Source organism: Watersipora subatra, chromosome 4, assembly GCF_963576615.1.
Source record: "Watersipora subatra chromosome 4, tzWatSuba1.1, whole genome shotgun sequence".
Taxonomy (NCBI): Eukaryota; Metazoa; Bryozoa; class Gymnolaemata; order Cheilostomatida; family Watersiporidae; genus Watersipora; species Watersipora subatra.
In genome coordinates, this window is record NC_088711.1 from 13,849,756 (window position 1) to 13,863,030 (window position 13,275).

The window sequence follows — 13,275 nt, forward strand, 5'->3', positions numbered from 1 at the left end:
TTGTTAGTAGTTAATACAAACATAATGAGTTATCAGGGTATTGTTAGTAGTTAATACAAACATAACGAGTTGTCAGAGTATTGTTAGTAGTTAATATAAACATAATGAGTTGTCAGGGTATTGTTAGTAGTTAATACAAACATAATGAGTTGTCAGGGTATTGTTAGTAGTTAATACAAACATAATGAGTTATCAGGGTATTGTTAGTAGTTAATACAAACATAATGAGTTATCAGGGTATTGTTAGTAGTTAATACAAACATAATGAGTTGTCAGATTATTGTTAGTAGTTAATATAAACATAATGAGTTATCAGGGTATTGTTAGTAGTTCATATAAACATAATGAGCTGGCATGATATTATTATTTAACTATATTTGATTTGCTATATCTATTAAGCGGTGACATTACTCATACACAATGCTATCTTTGATGCGTACCGTAAAACCTCTAATTGAACGCCACCTCTATTTGAACGTCACCTCCAATTGACCGCCACCCTGAGAGAATGGTTGGAAAATAGACTGTCACTCTCCAGTTGAACGCCGCCACCTCCATTTGACCGCCACTGACATTACTTGATCATTACGAGCCCATAATACTAACTTTCTAACTGACCAGTAGAAAAGTGTCCACAAAATTGTATTAATAATGAATCGTTTATATCAATAACAATTAGTTCTCTAGTTGTCCAATTCCGGAGCTTTACGTTTTTTTTCGGTTAAACTAACTTTGAATGCAACACCATAGCAATAATCAATAATTGTCTCAGGCTAGTAGTAGATCTCTGTTTAACACGGTCTTTCTACTTCAAAGTAGCCTACATATATAAAAACGGCTTAAATTTACCAAGGTAGATGAACTTTCAAAGCAACGCTTTAGCAATAATTATTGTCTCAGGCTACTAGTGGTTCCTGGTTTAACGCGGTCTTTCTACTTCGAAGCACATGTACATATATAAAAAATGGCTTAAATTTACCATGGTAGGTGGAGCTTTGAAGGCAACGCCATAGAAATAACTACTGTCTCAAGCTAATAGTAGTTCCTTGTTTAACGTGGTCCTAACACATGTACTTCGAAGGACATGCATATAAAACCAAGTTCGCAAGTTTTGGAACAAAGGTTATGTTTACCGAGCATACTTTTATTGTGCTAAATGCAGCGCGTAAAAGTTTTGCACTGCACGACTAGTTTAGCAATGCAGAAGAAAAGTTGAGACCGGAAGATATTGTTGAAGGTATTGGACAATTATAATATGTTCATTCCATCGAAAACAATAACCAGAACGCAGCTATTCGAGCAAACGATGGAAATATATTTGTTTTAAAAATGTTAATTTTTGTTTTTTCGTGCATTATAAGTATGATTCGTTTATGTCACTTGTTCATGAATATATATTTGTATCATTTGATAGATTATTATTGTGCCAACTTATAAATAGACTTATAAATATGCAGATTTATAGCATGTTATTTAATAGCATCTTTGCGGTTATCTCAACACAGCTTACGATGGATCAATGCTCATAACTCCACTTCTAATGCACATGAAAAGCTAGTTTTGGCTGTAAACTTTAGCAAACATATCAGTGAGTGCAATGAGCCTTTATTCAACAATGTTAAATATAGATATAAAATAAAAATATGTCTTCAAATTTAGAATGAAATAAAAATTGAAAGCTCTAACAAATTGCAAAGCAGGACACAGGCTAAAATATCATCGTGGGTTAATTGCGCGCAATAGATATCAACTGGTAGAGATATTTCTCAGTTTCTCAATGCATATTTATTTAGCCAGAGATCTTGACAAGTCGGAGGTAAGTTAGCAGATTTATTGCATCCAAAAGGTTAATATCGCTCTACCGAAAAAAGAGGCCAAAATATAGGCGAAATTCGCTTTGCCCGTAATAGGGCTAAATTTATCTTTCGAAAATTCTGAGAAGCCATTTGAAAAACAGACCGCCAGCCTCGGTTTGAACGCCGCCTCCAATTGACCGCCACTACAGAGGAAAGATTGAAAAATAGAGCGTCATGGCGTTCAATTAGAGGTTTTATGGTAATTGCGATTTTTCATATTTTATAATGATTGCATGTGTTTTAATCGTGATATACAATAGGCCTGTTGTACATCACGATAAACAAATAATCGTGATGTACAATAGGCCTGTTGTATATTCATAGTGTTTAGACTTGTGTTTTTGATTCACTTTCCCTTAATACTTTTTAAAATGCCTTTGGATATAATGATGTCTTTGCGATTGTCCGAAGTATGTTAGGGCTTTGTGTTCTGTATTATTTTTTGCTTTTCTAATATAGTCTGATGGTCCGACCTTAGTTTTTGATCACACCTGTTTCAAAATGCTGAACTTCTCTTCAGTTGAGAGCGGTTGAAATTTTGAAGCAGTTTTTTCCCATTGGAAATAATTTATTATTGTAAGTAACTTTCATCTGTTCAAGACTAAAAAATATTTTTTAGAACTTTTCCCTCAATTTTTTTCTCATAAATACTTTATTATATGTATATCGCAGATCAAACAAGAGGTGTATATATATGTATATAATTACAACTGGGGTTCTACTATATTATAAGCTAATACAGTAAAGTAATACTAAAATAAAAGAGCTCTACAAGAAGTTGGAGCAACTAGTCTAGTTATGAAAAATAGCTGCGCTTATCTTTGCAGCTACTGTCAGTTTCATGACAGGCCATGAAAGTGACAGTAGCTTCAAAGATATGCACAGCTATTGTCTATAACTAATATATATATATATAATAGGTTTCTATATAATATATATGTATATTTATAATATGTATATATATAAATTAGTAGAGAATTAAATAGAGTAATTATCTTGGTTAGCTACTGTCAGTTTCGTGCTTGCGCAGTTATGCTGTAGATCTCAACAGCCTCAAGAATGTATATATACACTTTATTTTAATGCGCTATGTATATAGCGGCCTGAAAGAGTTAGAGTTTTGTTAAGGACTCTAAAATTAGGCAATTAGGTTGTTGTACAAATTGTTACACAACACCCGGTTTAAATAATTATATTGAAGACGTACAGGACTCTGTTATTGAAGTCTTCAGGTAGAATTTGTATAAGAGTGCTTGCGCCTTAGGGAGAACTTGACGAATGATAACAGGATATTGCTAGTTTCTCTGACGACCGCTGGTCAGTGGTGTGAGCTGTTTTCTTAGTACAGTTGAAAGAAAAACAACTAACAAGAAAGAGCAGACCAGCCACTCTTTAGCTGAACTCATGCTACTAACATAGTTTGGGTGCTCACCGTCCCAAAGACCCGTAAGATTTTTCATTACTTTAGCTATTTTTGGTGCGGGCCTGTTTGGACAGTGTCCAAGTTTTTCTTTACGTTCACAAAATGTAACTGTAAACAAGATAATTGAATTGTAAAGATTAGCCAAGATTAAGGTAAAGTGCTGTGAAAGACTTGGCTTTCTGCCAAACCTCAGTGAGCTTCATCTTATGGCCTGATTATTCACACAAAGGCGATATTGAAGGATTTGATTTCATTCCAAGAGTGATGCTGGCAACCTTCACCGATGTACAACTGTAATAAGATATGATTAAACTGTAAGAATGCATCGCTTTAATTAATCTGCGTTACAATGTTTTCATAAATAGCAGTTTTTTGGCTTGTTTATAAAAACAAACACATCAGTATGTTAGAAAGCCTGTTCATTCATACGTAGCAACAGCTGGGCCAATTTATTTGTTTATATTTTAATAGTGCATTCTATGGACAGCAGCGGCACACCCTCCTTCCACTTCATCATTTTACCCGCAACTTCTCATGAATAAAGATATTTACGAACATATCAACAGTTTTACATTTCCATGCTCCCACAATGAAATACACGGTTGTGGCTGCTTTGGCGGTGGCCCTATAAATTTGCACTCATTTATTACAGAAAATGTCAATTGACAATAGGACCGCAGGTGCCAGAATGGGTATTCACAGATTTTTGCAGTTCATAGAGACTCGCAGGGTCGTAGTAACAGAGGGCGGCAAACTAACGCTGCCTCAATATATTAGTTTAAAATCTAGTTTTTAAAACCATTTCAATAGGAGAGAGATTTTGTATTTCATTTTTTGCAATTTACTCAGCTGTTTTTTATCACAAAACATGCATTTTGCAACATTATTAATTCATGTTTTTATAGCTGTTTTCTATGTTTTTACTTTCAACTGACATTAGTATGTTTTGAGATCTTGTTCCTATATGTTGGAGGCAGTGAAAAATGTCAAGGACAACGGTAGATGCATAAAGCAAGAATTCTGCAAATAAATACTGTGTGTTGTGTGCCAGTTGTTGAAGATTATTTTGATTTATAGAAAAATACAAAATGAGTTTGTTTTTTCAAAAATTCTGCAAATGGTTTGAGTTAAACCTCGTACCTGTAAGCTTTGCTCTGTACAAAGGAATGTTTCAGATAAAAATAATTTGTTTTTCCTTTGGTTGTCAACTATTATAGGATTCTGTGTAACGACTTGTAATAGGACTGTTAGATTACCCTGTCATACGTACATGGAACATATCATCTTACAAAACCTTTTTATCATGATTGCCTTTTGCTTTAAAATTGTTAGGACATGGAAAATCTTTACTGAAAAGCTTCTTCTTACCCCATTTTCTGCCACCCCTGCGCCAGTAACAATATGAGCCCTGGGTAGTCAAACCCTCTATAATTAGTGAAGCAGGATGTTTGGAGTATATGAAGAACTCAGCTAATGATAACCATATAAACAGACAAATGTTTGTAAAATATAGCAAGCGATTTTGTTAATGTATTTTGATTGTGTAAAGAAGATAAGAAATGCATGCTGCAGTACGCTAATATGTATCGTGATAGGAAAGGTTAGTTTGGGTGGTTATGTACATTGCTGAGATAAAAATCTAATCAGATATTTGGCTTATCGCCAGCTGACGCAGTCATGAATTATTTACAAATTGTATTTATTTTCCTAAACCATATTTATAGCCGCATTACAGCCAATTAATTGTAACATATTTAAAATATAAAAACCACAATGCTTGTCCCGTTCGCGCTCAATACACTCAGCTTATCCTTGAAAGGTTGAAACAGCCTTGTCCAGTGTAGCATTTGCCCTTCACCATTCCTGCTATTCCTGGTATTCCATATTCCTTGACGTCAAATCTTGACAACACTTGTCCGTTTTGCTTGCCAGCATGACGCAGCCAATTTCTCAAGACTGGTTCATGTGATTACAACAGCTGGTAAACAGGCGGTCATTTCTTGGCATCAACTGGGACAAAGGGGCGAAAGTTCTGCCGATTTGTTGAGCAAATTCCCTGTTGGAGTCTGTTTGAAGTGTAGGCCAGTGGCTACCGGCAAAGATGGTGTTTGTTATATGCAGGTTATATCCGATGGTAAGTAGGTTTCACCAAGTAGTTCAACTACATTATTCACTCATCTGGTAATGTTGGAAGTTGTCTTTTCTTTTTTGCAACATTGCCTAAATATAGTAGCATTGCCCGTGACTGTTATCAAACCTTGAATCAAAACCCTCTAGGGATAATACCTTAGGTTAAAAGTGTGAACACGATGTATCGAGATGGTACTTGAAGGTCTCGATCTTTGGCCCACTAAGGCTATTGTCCAATTGAAAACAAGACACTTGCGAAAGCAAATATTTCTGTTGTACAATATCCTGCTTCCTCCACTAAACGCCACGGCTCATTCATAAGAAGCCGTTATCTTGTCTCTGATGAATTATTGAAAATAGAATATTGTATGGTTGTATTAGCACTCATGCATACTTGTTATGTCGTCTCTAAAACACAACAAATATTATGCACTGGTAATGCTTATGTATCTCTATATCGATGAGCCCAAGTGTGGCAGTACACGATCAAGTTTTATTATTGCAAAAAGTTAATATGGTGGGGATTTCATCAATATATTTGTGAATATGGCGGTGATGTCATCAATATATTTGTGAATATGGTGGTGATGTCATCAGTATATTTGTGAATATGGTGGTGATGTCATCATTATATTTGTGTAGCGTAAGAGCGTACACTGATTACTTCATAAATTAGTGATAGTTGATGAAGTTGGTAAACTGCTGGGTTTTGGTAATATTGGACCATTGCTAGCTACATTTAGAGTTAGTCTTCTATGTCCCAGCCCTGTTTCTGCTGCATAAATACTACAAGCAGTTGATGCAGCAGCACAACAAATATGAGTTTGTAATTACAAACTTTGGTAGAGGAGCTGTTAATTGGTTAAACTATGCAAATGTCTTCATCTCGTCTCTAAGTTTGCTTATAATCTATTATATAATATTTTAAAAAAGTTGATATGACTAAAGGTACGGCCACACGTGCCGATTTCTACATTGGTTCTGACCGAAATCACGAAATAAATGAAAAACACAGAATTATTCGGCCAAAATTCACAGAATTGTCAGAGCAAATTATTAGCGAGCACGATTCAAGCAGCTTTCGCAGTTTATACCGTCTGAGGCACATAACGCGACACACAAAAAAAATACTAACGCAATTCGCCATTGTAAATACGATGCAATTGATTTGATTGCTCTAAATATGGCAACTCTTTCTACAACAAAACTTTTGCGGCTAAATAAAATTTGTTATTATTAAAACAGAAACGATTCGTAGCCATAGTGTCCAAATGATAAAAAACCAACAATAGCGCAATCTAAGCAGTTGCTTCGTATGTACTATGTCGAATTGCACTGGTACTTTTATTGTATGTCGTAATACGTTTCTTGGACTATACCAATTGCGAAAGCTGCTAGAATCGTGCTCGCTAATAATTTGTTTAGCCAATTAAAAGCATTTTGTCGACGATTTTGGTGTGCATGCACAGCTCTGACAAATCTGTGAATTTTGTCTGAATAATTCTGTGCAATTCGTTCATTTCGTGATTTCGGTCAAAACCAACGAAAAAATCGGCACGTGTGGCCATACCTTAAGGGTCTAATTTTCTCCACTAGTTTTATCAACTAGTTTTAATAAGTTATAGTTTTTATAGTTATGCTCTTCTCCCACTAGTTTAGAAATTTTGTGTTACAGATTTTTGTCTTATTTTATCGCGTCTTTGTTGTATTCTTTTCAAATGGTCATTTTCACTTAAAATACAGTTTTTGTAACAAAACAACCAGCTCTTAGATGTTTGACTAAATGCATGTCGCATTAGAAATAAATTTTGCTTCATCACATTTATCATATAAAATCCTAGTAAGAAAACCACAAGAATTACTTTTAAGATTTATCTGTTGTTTCTCCTGTGATCATCTCTTTCAATTCCCTTAATATGCTAAGCTGTAATGTTTGCTCAATGCATAGTATGTGAAAAAGCTCTAATGCTGTGTACATTTTAGAACAAAGTGGATATCCTGAGTTCGAGACGGAGTCAAATGTCACTTATGGTATGACGGTGCGCTACTCTGCGTGCTCGGGGCTCACCCTCAATACTCCTCTTGACCCTGTTGCCCACGTGCCCCTCTCCGAGATGACTGAGGCTGGAATGAGCCTGCAGATGACGCAGTTTAAACCAGGCCAAGTTTTCCGTTGTCAGCTGGTTAAGACCAAATGTGGAGGACATGCGGTCATGACATTGCGACAGAAGTCGTGAGTTTGAGTATTGAGAAATTGTGGATTAGTGTTTTTTACATGATCTTCAAGGTACGTTGTTTTTTTTGTATTGTTGGCCTGCCAAGTAGAAGATGTCCAGCTTTCATAAGAGGATTATCACCTGTAAAAGTGGTTGTCTGTTTGCCTTTCTCAGTTTACTCGCCTCTCACTCGTGTGTCAGGTTTTACATAAGTTTTTTTGGATTATATAAGTATTTGTTTTATTGTTTTACGGCCTTAAGTCCTCAGCAAGGTTAGGTTGTGGTTAACAGTCTCACCGAAGGGCTTCAAACCACGCTTGCTTATATTATTGTGGATTCTAAAGAATAAAGTGGTGGCTTATACTCACTGTGGTTTGACCATGGTCACCAAATTAACGCTGTTCATAAGGACTTCTATGTATATTACTTTGCACTGAATGCAAATCATCGTTACCAGCTGTGTACCTTCTCTATGGCGGCTTGCTTAAGCTCCCGTTTCATTCACTATCTCAGGTTGCAGAACTATACATTTGTATTACTATGTGAGGGCGCTTTCTCCCTTCGAATGTCTTGTTACTTAGGTATTCCGGAGGCCCTTTGCTTTTTCTCTTTGGCTATGCTTCTCACCTTTAGATGTGTTTACCTGCTGTCTCCAGTAAATTTTAGTTCTGACTATTTTAGACTATTTAGTATCGATATGGTCAAAGATCTATGGTAATACAAAATACAATTTTTAAATTTGTTACAGCGGCCTTCTGCAGTTGGGGGAACTAAAGGTAGGGATGCACCTGCCTGCAGTTGTCTCTGTTCTGCATCCTTCCTCTGTCTCTGTCATCTCTGCTGGCCACAAGTTTGCTTTGCCGCTCAGTGCTGGTGAGCTCCAAACCTTCAAACAAAACTACACGAGTGGCAGCGCTTGCTGGATTACTGTCACAAGGTATGCTCAAATGTGTTGTGTTGTGTGTTAGTAGTACAGTGAAGGTGTCTAGTGCATGGATGTCTAGGGAACATTTGTTGAGTTGGTAGTATAGTGAAGGTGTTTAGTGCATGGATGTCTAGGGAACATTTGTTGTGTTGGTAGTACAGTGAAGGTGTTTAGTGCATGGATGTCTAGGGAACATTTGTTATGTATTGGTAATACAGTGAAGGTTTCTAGTGCATGGATATTTGAGGAAGTTGTTTTGGTTTAGAAGTGGACGCATGGCAGTGGACGCATGGCCTCTATATATATATATATATACATATATATATATATATATATATAGAAATGTATCTTACTTGGAACTAAAATCAGAGTGCTCAACATAGGATGGAGCAGTATAAATTGGAAAATTAAATAGTTTACTTGTATTTCAGCTACTATCAGTTTCCTGCTGGCGCATTCTTCAGGCTGTAAGCTTCAACTTAATTTAATTTTCCAATTTATATATATATATATTCTTAATGTGTTGGTCAGTGTTAACAATTCAGTTTTTCATTGCTAAAGACAGGATTAATCTCAAAAAAATGATTGTTTTTAACAATGAAAACATGATTAACTCTCTCACTGTCATGAGGCGATGTATTAGCAGTTGCGGTAATAGAAGTACAGAGCGTAAGCCGATGAATCGACTCATCAATAGGGTTTTGCTTTTCTTTTCATTACGAAGCATTCACATTAGCTAGACCAATCACATTTCATCTCCAACGAAACAACCTTGTTGTCAATTACGTGCACTCAATCAAAATCTTTTTACCAAGCAATTCCATTTCTACTTATTTTTTAAAATGGGAAAACCAGATCGCCATAGTCATGGCAATAAAAAATTTGCCGCGTTCGTTCAACGCAAAAGAAGCCTCAGGGATTTTGCAAGAGTGGGATTCAATAAAAATTTTGTACTTATCTTGTAGAGAATTTTGTTCTGAATAAGAAGCAATTTACAGTAAAACAATATCTGCATTGATTCTCGAGATATTGCATAAATATTAGCAGTATATCAAATTTCCGAAAATCCGTTTCAATTAATTTGGTCAGAATAGTGATTTTAGCGAATAGCGATTGTTTGTTTGATAATTTATCTTCAAGGATGATCAATGGTCAGCTTGATTGCCATAGTATGGAATACTTTGCTACAGCCTGTCACAAGGTATGTGACAGGCCATAGCAGAATATTTTTCTGCTATATTATTCATATGTTATTAGAGATGACCCTTCTGCTATTGCATTATAAGCGTACTGCATGGTTTATGCAAAATGCACATTTTGTCACTTTCTTTGTCATCTATAAATGAACAATACAAGTCCAACAGGTCAAACACCACAAGATACTTTCTTTAATTGGTGGTTTGCATTTATCCACAGGCATGTGTTTCTTGTATCTTGTGGAAAATGCAATCCATTCTTAATGCTGTGGTATATAATCTCTGCAAAACACGCCTAACGTTTAGTTTTACCTGCCATCAGATATTTTATTGTACAGCCGGATCCTCTTACTTATTCACCTGCCTTCTGCAGTCATACATTTTATCCCAGGAGCTAGGTTAGTCAGTTCTTTCTCAACTATAAATCTCGTATTGGAAAAATGCAGAGTTTAAAATATTGCAACACAATTGATCAGGTGATTGTTTTATAAATGTAGAAATTTTTGACTGGCCTAGGATTTGGCTTGAAGCGCCAACAATTTTTATGAATCTGTTTCTAGCTGTCACCTCATACCATAGCCATTCTTGGCACCTCCGGTATGTGTTCATCTAACAGCTGTGCATATAATTGAACATTAATCATTACCTTGTTACAGCAGCTTGTGTGACATTCCATCACTCCTCACGTATCTTTCTTTTCTGACTTCCCCTTAGTTGAACATGCTGTTAAGTTGACATGAAAATTCTCAGATTTCTGTTAAAACATTAACATTGATAGAAAATTAGTGTCATGTCTCAACTTACTTTGCGAGCAAAAATTCTGAAGCGTTGAAAATTTATATTTAACTGTTCAGATTTTTGTGTCATTTAGCCTATTGGTTCAGTTTATTCCACAAGATTCCGTTGTGTTTTCTATCCAGAATTAATGAAGTCATTTCTCTCTGTCACAATACATTACAGATGTGTCACATTTAATCTTAGTTCTGATGACATCGTTGCAATGTCACTACTTCCGTTGACCTCATTGCGGGGCGTCATGGTTTTGAAGGCAGAAGAGAGGTCTGTGAGGTCTCACCTTGTATTAAGACAGTGTGAGCGTCTGAAATCTATTCATGTGTGTATGTAATGTACTGTTAGTATCTAAATATTGTTAGGTGTGTCATTGATATTGTCAAGAGAACTTCCACTAATATCTAAATAATGTCGAAGCAGAATTCTCCACGCTATTGAATGCTTGTTTAGCACACATGAGTGCAGCCCCTTTAGATTTGAACAGAAATGTCATAACGATTTCACCTTGAGATTGTTCAATGCTCATTTTTGTATCTTTCCTTGGTCACAAACATGACGAGAATTGCTGTTTCGATTTGATCCGTGCACCGTCAATCGGAGCCTGCGTTCCATACGTGTAAACTTTCCCCTTTACTAGCCACTCAGATATAAAATTCTTATGCTGAAAGCGTGTTATACAGGCTAGGTGATCCAAATTAATTATTATATATAATTTTTGCGATGTACCTTAGAGCGGTCCATAGATTTTCTCCCTAAATTTATGTTTGAAAAACCACAAGATTTATTCGATTTTCAAATGAAAAAAATTGTAATATTTTCTTCGTGTTAGAGAAAGATGTACCTGCACATTCAAATAAAATAAAGCCTTGAAAGAGATAGATATAAGAGTTGTTGGCATGTCAAGTTTTTACGAGATTTTGTGTTCACATGAGCAAGATAATAAAAATCTTTAGACAGCTGTGGTTAGACACAATAGGTGACATGGTGACATGGTTTTTTGGCAGCTAGACATAAAAAATACTCATCACCTGCTCAGAGCCCCCTAATGTTCGCCTCAGTGATTGTGGGCAACTCGGTATAGAGCCTAACCTATTTTATGTTAGCAATTTGTGCAAGGTAAATGAATTTAGCTGTGTATCGTCTTTTCATAATGAGCCTAGAAGGCATATCTATTTTATGAAAAGCAGCTTTTGGGTTCAATTGGACAATTTAAAAATGGTTATGAATGCATTACTAAATACTATTAGCAAATATTCTGAAACAATTACATGTATGCAAATAGTTTATTTCCTATACTGCCCTTGTTCTTCCATGACAATGGCTACAGACTGCGAGCTATTCAACATGTATTTATTTTACACTAGCAGTTGTTAATCATACATTAACCTCTAACAACAATTAATGTATATATTTTTTCATAATTTTACAATGATTAATGAAGGGAATTTTCCAATTATCACCAATTTCTGGTTGTTTGTGTCTTATACACACACGTATATCCATATATATATATACATGCACACATATACATATGTATATGCGTACATACATAAATATACATACACAATGTCAACAAGTCATATTTGATATGTAATATATACACACACAATGTCAACAAGTCATATTTGATATGTAATACATACATACACAATGTCAACAAGTCATACATGACATGTAATATATGCATACACAATGTCAACAGGTCATATTTGATATGTAATATATACATACACAATGGAAAAAAGCATATAAGGTTGTCCTACAGAGGAGGTATTGGTATTCTTAATTCATAAAATTATTGAGATGACCTATATTAAAAAATCAGCTGTTGAGAAAATCTTTTTTTTTCTAATTTTTCTTGTTTTATATTTTACTAGCTGTATGTGTAGTAGATGAAAACCTGTCATAGCTGTGATTTGGGTATGTTAGCATTGCATTTCAGGACATTTTGAAGTTTTATGCGTACCAGCTCATGTCTGTAACTAGCCTTTCCCAAGACAAGGAAATAGTGTGTACAATTTTCACCTGTAGCAGGGAATTTTTGGTTGTTTGTTGTTCTATGTTGTCTCTCAGATATATCGGAAGCTTTAACAATACAGTTCAGTTGGCTGCGCTTATTCTGAAACAATTCTTTCTTGTAGCACTAAGAGCAATAGACTTGAAGCTGTGTTGAAGACAGAGAATGAGAAAAGAGGCAATAAGTCACTGCCTAAAGGTAGGTTTATACCCTGATATGTACGCAGAACTGTCAACCGGTCTAGTCATTATTTCTCATTAAAACAATAAACAAAGGAATATAAATAATAGATAGTAATTGTTTAGCATTTTTCGATGTCTTCATCTGGTGTAATTAGTGGAAGCTTGGCTAGCAGCTGCAGTTCTCAGCTAATGCTGGTACATTTCTGCCTTACGCAACCTATTACCTTTAGGAAAAGGTGGGAGTCTAAGCCGAATGCAATAGTCTGTCCAATATTATGGGTGTGATCGGTGATATTTTACCTAAAGTACAATTTTATTTTCCCATACTATTTTGCTTGGTAGCTCTTGTTACGCAGCTATGCTAATCTCTTAAGTTACCTCGGTTTGAGCAGCATCCTCCTATTAATCAAATGTGCAACATGGATTTTAAACTATTCATTTTAAAATCGATTAATTTTAAAACTGCAATGAATTGCGAAAGAATAAATTGTCAGAAAAGACATGAAGTGTACTGAGGATCCTGTTTGTTTTGGGACTA

The 13,275-nt window shown here is 35.4% G+C and overlaps 1 protein-coding gene across 1 annotated transcript in view; it reads left to right on the top strand.

The window, feature by feature from the left end:
* LOC137392720 (protein RRP5 homolog) overlaps nucleotides 1–13,275 on the top strand; it is an 85,825-nt gene that overhangs the window by 51,892 nt on the left and 20,658 nt on the right. Inside the window, exons 24-27 of the mRNA XM_068079034.1 lie at nucleotides 5,212–5,413; nucleotides 7,393–7,642; nucleotides 8,374–8,562; nucleotides 12,680–12,753. Coding sequence (XP_067935135.1) covers nucleotides 5,212–5,413; nucleotides 7,393–7,642; nucleotides 8,374–8,562; nucleotides 12,680–12,753 — 715 coding nt within the window. The remainder of the gene's footprint in view (nucleotides 1–5,211; nucleotides 5,414–7,392; nucleotides 7,643–8,373; nucleotides 8,563–12,679; nucleotides 12,754–13,275) is intronic.